The following is a 17,866-nucleotide window of genomic DNA, read 5'->3' as shown; positions in this document are numbered from 1 at the left end:
GATCAATTTCGGGCATCGTGTTTCGTACATTTTAAAATATTATTATTAGATACTGATTTCAAAATGAATTCTGTCTTCCTTTTTGGAATACATATAAATGATTCTAATGAATTACAAAATTATATAAGATTCACAAAGAACTAGAAATTATTTTAATTTGGAACGTTTTTTAAGCAAAAAATGCTACTACATAAAATATAAGTATGAATATTAAAATATTAGTCTTAGAAAATTGATGGAAAAAATACAAATATCTTAAAAACTGTGGTAACCATTGCTCTTTAACCATCATCTAACCATCTTTAACCTTTTGCATACAACTTTTTTTGTTTAATATTGTTTTTAAGTGCTAAAAAAAATTGTCAATACATTTTAATTGTTACTTATTTTACTAATACCGTTTAGTACTATCTTTAGTATCTTTAGTTGGTAACAGAAAAAAATAACATTGCATTATTTTCCAATTTTTTTGAACTTTTGAAAAAAGATTGTAGAACACATTGACTAACTATTAAACACATGTCCACAAAAACCACCAAGTTCATTTATTATCTGAACGTCCCCATTATATTATCTAATGTTGTTAAATCTGTATTAATTCGCCGTTTGGTACGACAGTCTTTAATTTCTCAATCATGTTTTCGAAGCAGTTACCCTTTATAGTGATATTTAACGGGTTATTTTCGATCGCATTATCTTTAATCAGCAATGATAGTTTTGGAGGTAGAGCTTTCGTTCGACTTCCTACGTGTAGAGAACATCTACCATCAGACGATGAGCATATCAAAGTTCTCTATAAAAAAATCATACCTCCGGCCCATTTAGACAGGCCGAAGGGATATTTGGGAAGAGTCGGCATCCTCGGAGGAGCATACGATGGGTCTGGAGCGGCGTACTTTGCTGCAATTGCTGCCTTAAAGGTACATATTATTTTAGTTTTTATTTAAGCAGTAGGTACCCCCCGACCATCCAAACAACAGCTAAACGCGCGCGGTGACTTTGCCCTTTGTTTTATGCTGTTATATAGAAATTAAAACATGTCTTAATGACTTATTTGTGTGATTTACATAAATGTGTGTCTTTAATGGAGAAGTCTTGTCAGGATTGTGACACTTAAACCAAAAATATTTTTCGAAAAAACTTATATTTAAAGCAGGCATGATTCACATTTGATCATTTTTTAACGAAGCACTTGAAGTTGCTAAGGGATAATGTCAAAAATTTGTCGAGGTTCAGTAATTTTCAGTTGTTCTAGAGTCGCAATTGCGTCCCTTATCCTTAGCGCTCAAAAACGTAAACACGAATCATCCAGCTTCTCAACAAGACAACGATACTTTCAGAGATAGCTACAAGAGCCTGAATTAATATACGTGGGACCGTGTACATATGTTGTTATTGTTTAGGCGGCCTGTTTTTCAATCTTCTGATTGATCTGATAACGTAATATTTATTTTACAGGTTGGAGCTGATGAGGTTCATCTATTCTGCAACAGACCCTCTGCTTTAGCCATAAACTCGCAGAGTCCCGATATCAACGTTCATCCCCTGCTCGATGTTAACGTTGCCAAGTTGGTAGAGGCGATCACCAAAAACGACGTCATATTGATAGGACCCGGACTGGACCAAGATCAGCACAGCATCAACACGATCACTACGATAGTCAACACCTGCAAAACCTTAAAAAAACCTCTTGTGTTCGACTTGCAGCCGTTCTTTTACACTCAGGTCTTTGTCAACTTGATCGTCAACTTTCCAGCTCCCGGTATGATACTTGCGATGAACAGCGTAGAATTCGAAACTCTCTACCCTTTCATAAAAGCTAAGGACGCCTTCAGCGACGCTCACGTCCACATAGACTTTACTAAGTTGGGAGAGAACACTTTGATTTACAGGAAAGGGTGTACGGACGTCGCTATGAGTTCCAATTCGAAGGTGGCGTGGGCTCTGAGCACAGGAGGCTCCATCAGAAGAAGCCCCGGTCAAGGGAACGTGATTTCTGGAGCTATTGCCGCATATTTTTATTGGTCTTTAAACAATTTGGACAATAGTGTAAAACTACAGTTTGGTAACAATTTAGCTACATCTACTGCTGCTTATTCCGCTGCGGTTATGATGAGAGCTTGTAACAAACGAGCTTACGGTGAGCTCGGAAAGAGTGCGCTCACGTCCGATATGGTGTCAGAGATTGGTTCTTACTTGTATGGTGGTAGTTACTAATCCTCAAAAATAAACAGTAAAAAAACACATTTTTCCAATAAATACTCACAATGCAGAACATGTTTGTTTTTCTGTCCCTTAACTAAAAACTTGATAAATGCTGCAAGAAAAGCGACATTTAAATTTTTTTTCGTGAAATCGTATATTACACAAATGCAACATTTCATTTTCCGTTACCAATATTTTTAAGCTTAACGTAAATATATTTTTCTGAAAAAAATTCTAGTTACACACCAATAATATTTAGATGTTATTTATGGCCGCTAAGTCATTATGGCTGATCACCCTCAGGCATCTCTAATATTGTGCTCGCACACCAGATACAATTTTGGAATCAGATGCGTACTAAAAGAGTGTATTCGTCATAGCCGCTGTACATCCGTACATGCGTACACACCAGATACATGAATTTGAGTAGCGCCTTAAACATCATCATTCAATTTTACCACTTTAACTTGCTTCATATTGTTCAGACACCCTTGCTAATCATTCGACACCATATGAATAACAAAAGTTTAATTCTATATTTGCTTACAGAATGTTGCAAATATTTTTTTTACATACGCTTAAAGTTCAATATAAGTAAAATAATAATATTTACCACAGTATTTTTTCATTTAATTATTTGTTCGATTATTTTTATATATATATGGTCAATAAAAATGTTGTTAAGATCAAGTCTAACAGCTGAGGTTAATGCTGTCAAAACGTCGAACGCAGTTTGTTTACGCTTGGATTGAATTAGAGCCTGAGTTATGTCTGGAGACAAGGATTTGAAAAGCAAAAGTCGCCAACGCGATGACAAGGAGTCCAAAACCCACCGAAGCAGATCCGGAGATCGCTCTTCCAAGAGTGACAAGAAACAACGTTCCAAAGAACCGCACCGTACCTCGCACAAGAGCAAGTCTAAAAAGAGCAAAAAAAAGCATAAACGCCGCTCTTCGTCGTCGTCTTCCTCGTCCTCGTCCTCGTCTTCGTCTTCGAACGACAACTCGGAGATTAAACTGTTTCAGAGACTGCAAGACGAAAGGCTGCGACAGCTCGGAGAGAAGAAGAAGCAAAAAGAGGTGATGAAGCTTAACGAGACTCCGGAAGAAAAGAGGTACGTTTACATCATCGCTAATCACAAAACAAAACATCCGTTTGACTCGATTGTTTTTATAGAACCCGTCGTTTGCGAGAGAAACATGACAAGGAACGACGCAGACGAGAACGAATGGGATGGGATGGCGAATATCAGCATTATACCAATCAAGACAATCCTTTCGGAGACGGCGAGTTGACTCAGACGTTCGTTTGGAACAAGAAATTGGCGCGCGAGGGTTTAGCCACTGCGTCCAGAAACGAACTCGACGCTAGAAACAAACAGAAGCAGATGGAAAATAAACTTGAACTTGAAAAAGTAATATTTCATTTGTTATTTATAGGATTATTTCTTGATTAATAGTATTTATCTATATGCAGGTTAAGAAAAGAAGAGTAGAACGGGAGATTGAACGCGAATCGAGGGAAGAAGAAGCTTTGTCGTTGCAGCGAGGGCGGGAAGCCGCTCAATGGAGACATTGGCGAGCATTGGAGGATGCGTTTCATTTGAAACAAGCTCGATTGCGAACGCAAATTAGAATTCAAGACGGGAGAGGTAATTTCAAATGCTTTTGTTTCATATTATAAATTGAGTATATAAATGGTTCTTAGTAGTTTCGAGTGATTTGACTTCATCAACCAGTAAGATGTTAGTGGATTTGTTTGGTATATAATTTATTACGAAAGAGGTCAGAGAAATCGAAGTGGCGTGTCTTTAAACAGCTGATGTGTAAACTCTGAGTATTTGTTAACTTCAAGCATCTTTGGCGAATGGTGAATGGGTTTATTTCAACCAATTAGGCTGTAAGATCCTCCTCCGTTAACCCCTATCATGTTTCTTGTGACTGTGTGATCCTTTAAAAAGCTAAATGTAATATAAACGTAGGATATTTATAAAAATAATAATTTATAAATTATAAAAATAATAATATATATTTATTTTTGCAGCCAAAGCTATCGATTTATTGGCATGGTATGTGAGCGCCGAAGGCGAAGTGGACGCGGTCGAAATGCACGAACCATATACTTACCTAAACGGCTTGCACGTCGCCGATTTAGAAGATCTTCTAGAAGATATAAAGGTTTGTATTTAACTTTTGTTTGTAACACTTATAGAGTAACTGATTCACACGGCATTTAAAATCCTTTAAGGTTTATAAAGAACTAGAAAACAACGAAAACTTATCGTATTGGTCGGACATAACCACTATCGTAATCGACGAGCTGGAAAAGTTACGCAGAGCCGAAGGGGCGGGTGCCGGAGACGCAGTCACCGATATGCCGCGACGCGACGGAATCCATCATGCGGTCGCACAAGACGTCACGCAGGTCTTCAAAGGTAAAACGGGGGTTCAGTTAGAAGCGCTCGAAAAGCAAATTGAAGAAAAAATTCAAGGAAGACACGACGGCGTTGATATTGGATATTGGGAATCTTTATTGTCACAGCTGAAAGGTAATATTTTATAATCTTTGATTCTTTATTTATGACGGCATTAAATAATCTTAATGTTTTTTTTATTAGCACATATGGCTAGGGCTCGATTGCGAGATCGACATCAGCAGAATTTGAGGAGAAAATTGCAGCTGTTGAAGGAAGAGCAAGGAGTAGCGCCACCGCAGACCGACGCCCAACAGCCTTCTACATCGACGGCGGTTGAAGCCGGACCGAGCTCTCGACAGTCATCGCCTAGGGAAGTCAAAGAGGAAGAAAAATCGGCCGAAGAGTATGTATATTTCGTATTTATATATTATATAGGTATACTTTTTTAAAAACTACGCACAAACATCTAGCAAGGACCCACCTTTTTCTATGCAGCGGTATAAAAAAATGTAGCTGTTGTAAAAATCTAAAAACATTCATATCCTTCATAATTTTCAAGAGAGAATTCATAAGATACAAATTTCCGAGTTAACTCGGGCTTAAACATACGTTATGACGATGACGCGACAATCATCACCTAATATAAAATATTATTCTTTGCAGATGGGAAACGGAAGAAGTGGACATGATCACTGAATTCGTCAAATTGTACGACAAGGGTCATTACAGTCCACTTTTGCTGCAAAGTTCCAAATTGGAACCCGGTACTCTGCTGACCGATCCCGTGGATGATGAAGAGCGCATCAACTTCTTGAGAGCGGCAGTTCTCAACGCAAATAAGAAGGTAAAGTGTGCAAGATTAAATATCGAGTATTTGCAATTTACTTATTTTGATTTTTCAGGAGGGCGAAACGAGCGTTGGAGATTTCGAATCGTCAGGTGCTTTCGCTGCATTGGAGCGTGAAGCTCGTCGCGATATGGACACTGATGAAGTTCAATTCAGCGTAGAAGCGCCCCTGCTCGATCATTTATATTTATGGTCTGATAAATATCGTCCTAGGAAACCTCGATACTTTAACAGGTACGTTTGAAGCGTTTTAAATAATCGATGAATATGTATTACTAAATATGTTTCGTTTTAGAGTACACACTGGATTCGAATGGAACAAGTATAATCAGACTCATTACGACATGGACAATCCGCCGCCGAAAATTGTTCAGGGATACAAGTTCAACATATTTTATCCGGATCTCATCGACAAGAATTCTACGCCGGAATTTTCTCTCGTAAGTTTGAAATCTTTTCGAATAGAAAAATATTCTTTTTTGACGAATTTCTACATACATATATGAATATAATCCAGAGATTCCCAAACTTATTTAGTTTACTGCCCCCTTTTTAGATAAGAAAATGCTTAGCACTCCCCTAGAAATCTAGGTTTTTTGGTCAACAAACAGAAAAATATAGTTTCAATTTTTTATGTAATTATATTTGCTTTTATGCGCGGACTATATATGTATATATAGATTTTAATGATACAAGACTGAGAACAATTTTTATATCCATCTTACACATATCTGCCTTGAAAAAATTTTTAAAAGACATTCCTTTTTTGATTAGGAAAAGATTCCGGATTTTTCAAATATTTAATTAATGTCTTGTCTCTTAGCTTGTTTATTTATTTTTAAATTGTCAGTTTTACTTAGATATTTATATACTTGATGTTTGGTTATATTTGTCCATCGTATGATATTTCTCGAAGCAATCTTCCGTATGAAGATATATTTTTGAATTACGTTTTTAAAAATCTCCTGTGTTTTTCTTTCACCAGTTTTTTTATAGATAATATAGGAATAGTAAATTCTATTTGATAAGCTAAATAAAATCGTTATATCGCTTTCACATTAAGACTCTTTATAACGTTATTACGATTTACAATTACTAAGAATCAAATAAAGGAAGCATATCTAAACCGAATTTTGGCCAATAGGAGAGTGCAAAAAACAATTATCCCTTCTCAGATTCTCAGAAGTAAAAAATCCACGTCAAAAGCAATAAAATAGTGCCGTCGTTGTCGCAATGGAAATGCTCGTTACCGAGTTGGGTTGTAATAAAAATAAATCTGTTGTGAATAATATATTTAAATATGAAAAATTAAAATTTATATACATATATATGAAATGAAATTTGTCCGCTTATGAACGAAAGAAGATTGTCTATGATATTTATAATAATTGTAACATTTATGCTATTTCAGAAACCGTGTCCCGAAAACGCTGACTTTGGAATACTGAGGTTTCACGCCGGTCCGCCTTACGAAGATATCGCTTTCAAGATAGTCAATCGAGAGTGGGAGTATTCTTACAAGAGAGGATTTAGATGTCAGTTTCAGAACAATATATTTCAACTCTGGTTCCACTTCAAGCGTTACAGATATAGGCGATAGTCGATGATAAATAAAATAAACGTATTTTTTAACAACGTCTTTATTACTATTTACAAGTTAAGAAATAAATTACTGTTTGGTTTCCGGCGTCGCGTCCACGATGGACTCGCTGGCCGGATTGGCGTTTCTAAAGTTGGGGAACTGCTCCCAGGGAGCGTTGAGTTCGAAACGCCGGAACTCTTGCGCCAGTTCCAGCGGCTCTACGACGACCCGTTTGACCTCATCGTCGTAACGCACCTCGACGTAGCCGCTCAGAGGGAAATCTTTACGGAACGGGTGCCCTTCGAAGCCGTAGTCGGTTAAGATCCGCCTCAGGTCGGGGTGGTTGGCGAAGAACACCCCGTACATGTCCCAGATCTCGCGCTCGTACCAGTTGGCGCCTTTGAATATGTCGTTGCACGAGTCGAGGGGGGTGAGCTCGTCCGTGTAAGTCTTGACCCTGATCCTCGCGTTGAAGCGCAGCGACAGCAAGTTGTAGACCACCTCGAAGCGGCACTGGCGCGAGGGTACATCCACGCCGGCGATGTCGGTGATGTTGGTGAATTGCGAGTTATGGTTGTCTTTGAGGAACGAGAGCACCGGAACTACGCCCTCGGGAGCCACGAGCACCTCGAGCTCGTCGCCGGCCGTCAGCTGCACCTTCTGCACGTACTTGGGCAGGCACTCGCTCACGTACTTTCCGAAGTCGGTGAGGGTAGCGCGCTGCAGAGCTTCGGGCTTGCGCACGGTGGGTCTGGTCTCTACGGGAGGGGTCCCAGCCGCCGCTCCGGAGCCGCACCTCGCCCCGGAGACGACTCGGAGGGCCGAGCGGGCGCCTCGCCACAGCAACATGTCAAATAGTGAAGTGATATAACCGCAGACGTTTGACACTTGCGGCCTTAACGTTGCGATTCGCGACCATCGACTCTTATTAAAAAATAATACAATCCTCGTCAGTTTATTATCATCGAATAGTAAAATAAAATATTCTCCAGGACCAACTTAATAGTTGACAAAGCATATATGCGTTAATTTTAAATGTTAAAAAGTTAAATAGTAATATATTTGCATTATAGTTTGCCGATTATCTTCTACATTTAATACCCTTATATCTAAGAATCTCGACAACTTTTGTTCAAAGAGGAAAAATGCTCTAGTAGTTAAAAACAAATGTTATTTCAGAAATTTTTGTTTATGTAGAGATGCTGAGGGAGCTAAAAATATGTTACCTCGGACATTTTTGAGAAAGACAATCCTCCTCAAAAGAGGACGTTATTTGGGGAGGGCAGGTGAAAGCATTTGCCCACTCTTGAATTTTACCACAAAAATGCGTGTCATTTAGTTAAATAGTATGGATCTGTAATGCCGTCTCTGATTCAAATCAAAAAATTCTCAAGTTATCTCGAAAATATGGCACTTCAGTGGAATCATATTGGAATACATTTTCACCAGTAGTTACATATTTTTACCAATAAAAATATAATATATCTGCCAGGTGCTTATGAAATTATTTGATTTCAACTTTTCCATACGTAGAGTACACTCGCGATAAGCATTTCGGTTTGTGGTTGTATGCGTGTCCGTTGTGGCTCAAAGCAATTTCGCTCAGAATATTTAATTATTTTTATATTTTAAAACAAAATACATGTTTATTTCACATACATTTCTGATATTACAAAGATTTTCACGTGGATTTTTGACTTCTGAGAAAGGATAATTCTTTTTTGCGTTCTCCTATTGGTCAAAATTAGGCTTAGATATATTTAGATGTGAAATACAATTATATTATATACGTTTAGCTCAAATATTATTTAAAATAGATGTATAATTGTTAATATTTTATTTAATCGAAATATATAATTCACAAACATATCGTTCAAATAGACAGTTTATAATGATAGATATAAAAAACAAGAACATTATTCATTTTACTACATACATACATTGCATTACATTTATTTATTAAAATTATGACCATCGTGACCTGACAAGTTAACCTAATGCGCTACGATTGCCAAAAGTATAAAATATATTAAAATTTTAAAATACATACAAATTCATATACACATAAATAAAAACACTAAAACAAGATAAAAGAACAGGCACAAACTACCTCAACAGGTGTGCATTGTCCCACACGAATAGAACCAAAACCCCATATATGCACGAGAAAATGTCAATATCTATGCACAGTATAGCGCAGACTAACTGCCGTTGCCAGAGAAGAGTTGGCAAGTGCTCCAGTTCTAGACTTTACAGGCAAGAACAGTGGACGCGGTCGAGAACTATAACCACCTTCCGGAGCCCACATTTGGAGCATTTGGATTGACTCATTACGCATGGAATCCACATAATAGAATTAGTTTCTAGTATGCTGTGGACTAAAGCATCATAAAGAGTGCGCAATACTAAAGTATTCATGAAGTAGCACGCATTTCTTAAGATAAAACCAAGCATTTTTAATGATTTTCTGTGAGTCTGCAATGTGCTAGCTAAATTTCCAACATTCTTCGAAAGTCATACCTAAATCCTTAGTAAAAGAAGACCTGTCTAGAATACATACATAAGACTTTCAATATTTTTTTTTAATTCCAAAGTTAAATTTATTAAAAATGTAATTTATCATTGCCGTTATTTTTTTCAATGTATTAATATTTTAAAAATATGAATGTTTCATATTTCATAGACCTTCGAATTTTTGATGAAAAATTGTTAACAACGGAAAAATTATTATTAAATTTAATATACGAGTTACAAATCGATACTCAATCGAAACGGTCGCTCGAATAGCAAACGCAAAACCAAAGTATATTTAGTGAGTGTGCTTGTGTAAAAAAAAACTACCGTTATCGCGGCCCACCAAGTGTATCGCGCCACTGGCGCAAAAAAAAGACAACAATAACCTAGAATGGCAAACAGTGATAACAAACAATCGAAAAAGACCAAGAAGTCCAGAACATCTAGTCCAAACAAAAATAAATAATTACTGGCACAAGGGAGTACAAACAAAGAACAGAAGAGAAACTGTAGCGACCCAGATACAACGTTAGTAAGGAGACACAGCAGACGAGAATATGAAGTCCCACTGAGCTATGCTCGCGAACTAAGCGACTCTACAACGACGCTGCACAACGTGCGGAGTAGGAATACGTTTGACGCACCTGACTGTATATAACGCAATGCCAAAAACTCACTCAACACATTTGACTCTACTGCACCTCGACGCTCGGACTACATCTTCGCTGAACGGACTCCTTCGAACTGTCTTACACCTCGCCTCATGTCTGAGCAGCAATCTCCAGGACAAGCGCTCGAGGACAAGTACCGACATCTTCTAGAAGGGTCTAGCGACACAAACATAGGTTGACCGTCAAACACTACGTTACAAATACTGGGAGATTTCATAAGGGCCACTTTGTACAGTTATCAACAACAATCTACGACTTTGACCGCTTCAAAACTATAGTGTAATATAGAAAAATTGTATATTAACAAGGAGCCTTGTCAGTTTCGAACTGGATCAGGATAATGTAGCATACTTTATCAATGGTAGATTTTTTCTGTGTCGTGTCGTATGGAGCAAAGGTGGTACTTTCTCCATCGTTCTCAATAAAAACAACTATTTGCAAACGCATTTCGGTTCAAATATTGTTGTTAAATTTGACGCTCAGCAACAGAAAAAACATAAAAGCAATAGAGGAGCATCTGAACAACAAAAGACCACCGTCATCGTTGGAGAAGATATTGATCGGATGGTTATTTTAATAAGACGAACCTAGTCACGTCAGAAAGAAATTTTCTGAAAGAAAATTAGCAAAGGAAATTTGGAGACACGCATGTATTCGTCTAAAGGCTTCGACAAATATCCTCGTTCTAAAAACATATCTTGTTTTGACACAACATCTGCAGTACTTAAAAAATGAGAGCTGCAAATTATAAAAATGTTCGAGAAGCCCCCGATTTGTACCAATCAGCTGAATTATTCCAACTGAAAATCTGACCTGCAAATTTATTATTTGAAAATGTAATACGTGTTCTTTTAGCAATGTATAATGCTCCAAAATCAGAACATAGTATTGAAAATTTGAGGTACACACAATTCATCAAAGCAACAAGACTCAACAGACCGGTGTAATTATCATCTCTTCTACCTACAACTGAAGCAGCTCGTCAGTATATCAATCGGATTTACTTCTAGATCTAAACTGAGAAATGGAAATGGGTTTTATAGAACAAGATCTTGGAGCCGACAATATTATTGCTGCAAGCTCCGGATAAACCATTGAATACAATTTTCTACAATTGCAAGAAGGGTTGTGGCGCGAACCAAGTAAAAGTAGGGTTACAATGCTCTAAAGTTTGTGGCCAGTGTCAAGGACAGGCATGCTTCATTGCTTCGTCAAAATCAGAAAGTGAACTTGTTCCTGTGGTCCTTGAGTCAAATGTGACGAAAAACTAGGATGACGATACTGATCCGGAAATTGAATTTGGGCGACCAGAAGAGGACGACAATGAAAAAGAGGAATCTTGAGATGCATGCCGAATGGTGATGATATTCAAAGATGGACCGAGTAGCTTCTGATACCATTCACTAGGAGGTTGTTAGTCAATGTTGTACATCAGTACAGCATTGACTAGGCCTACCCTGTCTAAATAAAAACGCACTTTGCATTTTACCTCAAAGGTGGTGTGGACACTCGACTTCTTCCACAAATAGCTAGGGCTCTGGTCGGGCGGACATGTAGATCCTAGCTATTCGTGGGAGAAGTCGAGCGCGGTCGGTCGAGCGGTGAGGACGTGCGGTCGACAGTCTTCCGGGTTTGTGTTTGTTTATGGACGAGTCCGAGAATAGACAAGCGTCTCATCGCCACCAGAAGAGCGTATTCCTTGACGGACGGCAGACCCTCAGGGTCAGCTAGCTGTTGCCAGGGCAAGAAGACAGTGTAGGTGCGCTTGTGAACTGGAAAGCATTTAAAGCCGCTTGGAAGTCGGATTTTTCGGGGGTTTGGAATTTTCCGGGTTTTTCAGAGCTTTTCTGACATTTGTAAGGCCTTTGGGGTTTTCCAAATTTTCCGAGTGCATCATTTTACACGTCATACTAGCGAAAGTGAGACTTTTCCGGGATTTTTCCGGTGAACTGATCTGTTTTCCGTAAATTTTCCGAGGGCAGTCGTATTGAAAGATTGCCTTCTCTGGAATTTTAATTAAATTTTATATATTCTCCAAATTTTCCGGGAATATTTTTGAAGCGGACATTTACCTAGAAAAATTTTCCCGGCTCTTCGTGCAAGTCATCAGGAAAGTACTGGAGTTTGCGGGCATTATTCTGGGGAGGCCTGGGAAAGTACCGGTGTTTGCGCGTGTGATCGGTTAACAAAGGCACCAAGATGGCGACTAGGCTAAAGATGAAAGAGCCCCGCCTTCAAGATGGCGGCAACATTGAGAAGACACCCCAACCAGGCAGAACAAATAGCAAATATATGGCGACGATAACAGACGACCAAGTGGTCAAAACCTGTGGCATAGGAGCCTATAATAAAAACGTCCTCCTAATTGAGAAGGAGCTGTCGGAATTACATATATTTATAAAAATGCAGACAAATGTGCACAAGTCGGTGAAGGAGTCTGCAGCGAAGATCCATCTTGCGTTTAGAGCTCTGGTGGAGGAAATAAGGCAGCAGTCGACAGCTGTTGAGCCAAGCACCTCGAGGGCTCCTTCTAAGAAAATTGTACTACCTGCAGTCACAGCAACAGCTCCTCCCTCAGCCAGGCAGTGGTTGCCCCCGAATGGCAAACCGTGGTATAGAAAAAAAGGGAAAAAAAGAGAGCAGAATTAAAAAAAGAACCTGCTCTCCCTGCGCCACAAAAAAATTGTGGAAAAACTGCGCAAAAGCCTCTGCAGTAGTAAATGTAGTCCTCATTGCGAAACGCGTTTAATACCGCACGTTAGCGCACGGTTCGGATGATAAAAAGCTATTTCTCCGACGGGGTACTGGAGTACGATTGCATGGGTAAAAAATCACACCGAAACATCACGGCAGGCGTTCCACAGGGGTCCAGCCGCGTTAAAATTCCGCACGACCGCAAGACCGATTCCCTTCTGAAAGAAGGGAAAATAAAGATCACACTCATCAGAGCGAGTAGAACTGCTCCGCTGCTACCGCTGCATGGCCTTCGGGCACACAGCCGCGAGGTGCACTGTACCCGACCGATCCAAGCTATGCAGACAGTGCGGATACATAGTCTACTGCAGGAGTCCGCCGCGCTGCTTCTTGTGCACGCACAAGAGCAAACGACTCAAGGTAAATGATGCACTTTATAAATAAATATATAAAGTGCATCATTTACCTTGAGTCGTTTGCTGGATCGTTGAAGAAGGGACACTGGTCGTGGATTTATTAAAAATTTCAAAGCCACGTTGAATGTGTTTGTGATGATATTTTCCAGTGCTTTAACGACATTCTAGATTTTTTTATTAAATCTATTGCTAATTCATGAATAAAAATTTGCCTTCTGCTTCTATTATCTTTCATCCTTTCAGGGTGCTTTATGGTGCATAATATATAAGCGTTCAGGACAGCCATATCTATTATTTCCATAAACATCCTGAATGGCCATCTTCTTGTTGCCCTCGCACAATAATAAGCCTGTGTCATTTTATCGCCTCCTTTTGTTTGATTGTAATGAAGAATTATTTCTGGTCTTTTTCTTTCCCCATTTTCTACACTGCAGTCGTGATGTTGTATAGACAATAGGGTGACCGCTTTGTATTTTTTTGGGACATACGACACCAAAGTTAAATTATCTGAGAAACCAAAAACGTTAGAGAATTCTGGACGATTACGACCACGTAGAAACTCTAAAAGAAAACTACATACCGTCGATCTTTCACCCTATACGATAATAAGGTTAAATTCAATATCTCTTCTTCCTCTTTCTTCTGATTATGTACGGATGTACGATTTCCTTATGTTGATTCTCAGCATTCAACGAAAGTTTCAAAGCCATTGTTTTGGTGCAGAGAACTCGCAGGAGTTTTACCGATTTGTGATAAAATACATATTTATTCTGAAAGCTGAAAAAATATTACGTTTAAATTAAGAGCGTGGATTATAATCGATTAGTGTAAAAATATTTACCTTGTTGTGATATATTGACATAACTCGATAAAGGGAAAACTTGCTGGACAGCCGTAACAACCTGAAGGTCCTTCTATGGAGTTGTTATAAATTTCTGCTCACCCAGTGAAAGATTTTCGAGTTCTTTCCGCTGATAGACAATATTAGTTCTTGATATAATATTGGTATATTTTTCTTTCATACCCCTTTTCGTCTATGATCTGTATTATATAATAAAAGCATACGTTTAAGAGACTGACTGAACATTCGGTTGAACATGAACAAAGTAACGATAATGTTTTCATAGCTCTTGCTGAATTTGTTAAAAAATATTACTGCGAGCTATTCAATCAGTAATATTTAAAACCTTTCAGATTGTAAAATAATGAAGCAGTGTATTGAAGCAGCTGTAAATATAACGTATCCGGAGATAACAAAATGTACAGCCATTTAAGTGGAATTGACAAATGGTAGACGCCAGTTATTTCGAAACTATTAGACAAATCCAAAGATATCTGTCATTGCATCTTAAATGAATAATAGTAACCGGACGAAACAGAACATGATAAAATAGAACATGTCGAATCAGAACTGTGACAAAACAGAACAATGATAATTGAGAACAAGTTAAAAATGGATTTAAAATTAATTTTATATTGGAAACTAATTATTAGATAAGTAAATAATTTCATTAACCCTTTGCACTCGTAATCGTTTTTGTACTATGTATGTCGCCAGCTCGGGAAAAATGAAAAATGTTAAATTCTTTTTAAAAATTAAAATTATATATGTAGAGCATAAATATGAATAAACTAATACCAAAAACGAAGAAATCAGAACAAATACTTGCATTTCTCTAAATTACATTTTAATTTTTTTTGGTTCTCTCAAGTACCATTGGTTTTTTAAAAAAAATGTTTTAACCATAAATAAATAAATATACACAAATAAAAAGACATGCCGCTCAGTTTTAGATATCTCTACCTGCGAACGAAGAAAGCTTACATCGTTTGCAGAAATACAAAATTGTACCGTTTTACAACAATTTAAAAATCCACAAGTTATATCTATGTTTATATAAACTGATGTTAGGTATATTTTTAAAAACTAAAATACGTCCCATCGAAGGTCAAATGAAACGTTGCAGATAATGTCATTTTATTTTATATATTTCTTAATTAAAATTAGACAAAACTTTTAATGAGTAGCTTTATGGTACATATTTGTTTGTGATTTTATATATTCGAGCTAATAATGCTTAAATAGCATATTTTTATATAAAAATAAACAAGGTAATATGTGGGATGTTGATTTATTATAAATTAAAGAAACAAATATGGAAAAATATTATTTTTTAATTTTTCGTAAGTCCCCAAATTATATTAGTATACCAACTCATCAGTGTAAAACAATTGAAAATAATCAATAGGTTGTATACAGTTTGCGGGAACTTGGGGCCCAGGACATTTATCATTTGGTGGAAATATTGCTATTTTTAAGGTACATTGTAGATTATTAGTTATTATTCTCTAATTTTCTGATGTGGTGCGATTTGTTTGAGGTACCGTTTCTTCCTCGCTATTATTTTAATTGCCTGTAGTATTCCATTCAAGGCAACCGGCCTAATTTCGACGTTACTTTCTTTACTATCATCATTGGAAGATGAAAAATCAAACATGAAATCCCTATCATTACAAATCATATTATCATTACAATCACTATACTTAGCGATGGCACTGTTTTTTTACAATAAAATTTAAAAAAAAAATTTCACAATAAAATTAAAAAAAATAATTTCACAATAAAATTTAAAAAAATTAGTAATTAAAACAAAATTATTAATCATTATAGTCTTACTTAGACACAAATTATGGACACTCGAGACACTGTCGAAACCCCAATAGGCAATAAAAACGTCACCGACGCGTGTCTACCGAAGGACGATCGCCAACCATTGCCTTCAGGAGAAATCTACGGCACATCTGCATTTAAATTTAGTCATCAAAAAAACCCGACTTATCGCGATAAATGAGCTCTCCCTGGCTTGATTCAAGTAAAAATGATACTTTTTTGATAAGATATGCTTCTTGAAATTCTTGTCTACAACACTGCAAAAATGCCATTCAAAACATGTACAGGAAATACCCAAAAATCGACGTTATATTTCATTAATTGAAATGGTGCGCCTGACGCACCCTACGAGTAATATAGAGCCAAACGCTGGTGCTTCTCACGCACCTTATGAGCAGAAAGGGTTAATGATCGATTAAATTAAATAAACAATCAGAAGAATAAATTTTTCATCAGTATATAATTCAGCTTTTGATTAGTAAAATAAAATAAATGGTCCGAAAATATAACTAAATCATTAGTTATTGTTAAGTCCACTAGTGAATTTCGTTTTAATAAATAGTTGTACGGCAACATATCAAAATGTTACGATCGTACATATCGTTTAGGTTAGGTTTGGGTTTGAACAGAAATTGGACATTTCGCAAATGTCAATAATTTAAATCCAACCATATACAGTAAACCCCCCAAAAGCGTAGTTTTTGTTACTGTTTTGTCTCTCGGCGTCGCTAGATGTATTCTGTGACATTCCAGGGTTATTCTTCACAATACAGTAAGAAAATATTTATTTTTGTACAGCTATGGAAAAAATTATTTAAATTTTTTATAATAAAATTATATAATTATGTAGTACATATCTATTACAAATCTAAAAAGGTGTTAATGAGTAATAAAATATATTTAGATATATGATTATACTTTACACCCAATATTAAAATTTTAGTGCATTTAGAATAATACGTAATCTAATATATAATATTGTGCGTCAGCGCACAATATTATAAAATTGGAGAAGAAATGCAGACAGAAGACAATAAATAAAATGATCCTGTTATTAATGAAAGTGAGAGTAAATAAATGCATAATTACACAATTTAAGATGTTTAACTTTTTTCATTTGTACCATTACCATTATTGTTTGGTTTTAATATAATTAATATCCTAAAATAAAACATAGTGCAGAAAAAGATTTTATTATTTATTCATTGTATACGCATTTTAAAAAAAGAACTCAAAAAGTGTCGCAATAAGAACACATATAGTTGAAAGAACCTAACCCCAAAATTTGTATGGGTGCCTAGTCCCCTATAACGAAGTCCCAATCTCTACGTTATAGGGGGGATCGACTGTATTTGTATAAAAGTATAAAACGTATAAAAGACATAAGAAAAACAAAAGTAATAAACGAAACAAAGGTCATCACATAGAGGTAGAAAAAAAGAAATGATCAGAATTGTAACTCATTCCATGCAAGGTGGAAAAATGGGCCAAATTGTGCAAATTCACATCTTTGCAGACTAGTATAAAATGGAAATTAGATTTATTAAAAAGAAATGTTAACAATAAACATTTTATCAAACAACAAATATTAAATTATTGAAAAGAATTGATCATAGGATTGTTTAAGCTAATAAGTAATTGTGTAATATTAGTACATTATAGTAATAAATAAATATAATCGTTGAAATACAAATGCATACGGTCGTTAGCTCCAAACGGTCGTCACTCGGTCGAACGTCATTCCGACTTGACTGTGTTGCCACTTAGCAAAATGATTTCAATTTCTTTTTTTAATACACTATTTTGTAGTATTAATAAATATTAAATTACTAGGTAGTTGAAAACATATT

General features: G+C 36.7%; 3 protein-coding genes and 1 long non-coding RNA gene across 4 annotated transcripts; 2 read left to right on the top strand and 2 right to left on the bottom strand.

Annotated features, from left to right (window-relative positions):
• Positions 1-616: 616 nt before the first annotated feature.
• Positions 617-2,275, top strand: LOC148230286 (ATP-dependent (S)-NAD(P)H-hydrate dehydratase-like). The gene is made up of 2 exons (XM_088196016.1): positions 617-920; positions 1,459-2,275. Exons 1-2 carry the CDS (start codon positions 636-638, stop codon positions 2,215-2,217), a joined length of 1,044 nt encoding a protein of 347 aa, XP_088052142.1. The 5' UTR covers positions 617-635; the 3' UTR covers positions 2,218-2,275.
• Positions 2,276-2,887: 612 nt separating this feature from the next.
• On the top strand, positions 2,888-7,948 carry cactin (cactin, spliceosome C complex subunit). The gene is made up of 10 exons (XM_088196011.1): positions 2,888-3,319; positions 3,382-3,619; positions 3,682-3,856; positions 4,249-4,382; positions 4,453-4,753; positions 4,823-5,024; positions 5,285-5,465; positions 5,524-5,702; positions 5,764-5,908; positions 6,880-7,948. The coding sequence occupies exons 1-10, from the start codon at positions 2,973-2,975 to the stop codon at positions 7,066-7,068; spliced, it is 2,091 nt and encodes a 696-aa protein (XP_088052137.1). The 5' UTR covers positions 2,888-2,972; the 3' UTR covers positions 7,069-7,948.
• Positions 6,746-7,963, bottom strand: ND-30 (NADH:ubiquinone oxidoreductase core subunit S3). The gene has a single exon (XM_088196017.1). The coding sequence runs from the start codon at positions 7,897-7,899 to the stop codon at positions 7,138-7,140; it is 762 nt and encodes a 253-aa protein (XP_088052143.1). The 5' UTR covers positions 7,900-7,963; the 3' UTR covers positions 6,746-7,137.
• A 5,801-nt stretch (positions 7,964-13,764) lies between these two features.
• On the bottom strand, positions 13,765-17,771 carry LOC148230283 (uncharacterized). Its single transcript, XR_015811212.1, has 4 exons — positions 17,717-17,771; positions 14,187-14,386; positions 13,926-14,122; positions 13,765-13,852 (listed from the first exon to the last, which is right to left on the bottom strand). It is a non-coding gene; the product is annotated as an uncharacterized LOC148230283 (long non-coding RNA).
• Positions 17,772-17,866: the final 95 nt, after the last annotated feature.

Source organism: Plectrocnemia conspersa, unplaced genomic scaffold (assembly GCF_051122295.1).
Source record: "Plectrocnemia conspersa isolate PC_06_02 unplaced genomic scaffold, ASM5112229v1 ptg000010l, whole genome shotgun sequence".
In the NCBI taxonomy this organism is placed as follows: Eukaryota; Metazoa; Arthropoda; class Insecta; order Trichoptera; family Polycentropodidae; genus Plectrocnemia; species Plectrocnemia conspersa.
The sequence above is the reverse complement of the archived record's forward strand: the minus strand, read 5'-3'. Positions and strand labels throughout refer to the sequence as shown.

Excerpts from the sequence above, each read along its gene's own strand:
- LOC148230286 (XM_088196016.1), top strand. The coding sequence starts at position 636 with ATGTTTTCGAAGCAGTTACCCTTTATAGTGATATTTAACGGGTTATTT. Across the intron at positions 921-1,458 it reads CTGCAATTGCTGCCTTAAAG|GTTGGAGCTGATGAGGTTCA; the intron begins GTACATATTATT and ends TTTATTTTACAG.
- cactin (XM_088196011.1), top strand. The coding sequence starts at position 2,973 with ATGTCTGGAGACAAGGATTTGAAAAGCAAAAGTCGCCAACGCGATGAC. Across the intron at positions 5,025-5,284 it reads GAAGAAAAATCGGCCGAAGA|ATGGGAAACGGAAGAAGTGG; the intron begins GTATGTATATTT and ends TATTCTTTGCAG. Across the intron at positions 5,466-5,523 it reads TTCTCAACGCAAATAAGAAG|GAGGGCGAAACGAGCGTTGG; the intron begins GTAAAGTGTGCA and ends TTGATTTTTCAG.
- ND-30 (XM_088196017.1), bottom strand. The coding sequence starts at position 7,899 with ATGTTGCTGTGGCGAGGCGCCCGCTCGGCCCTCCGAGTCGTCTCCGGG.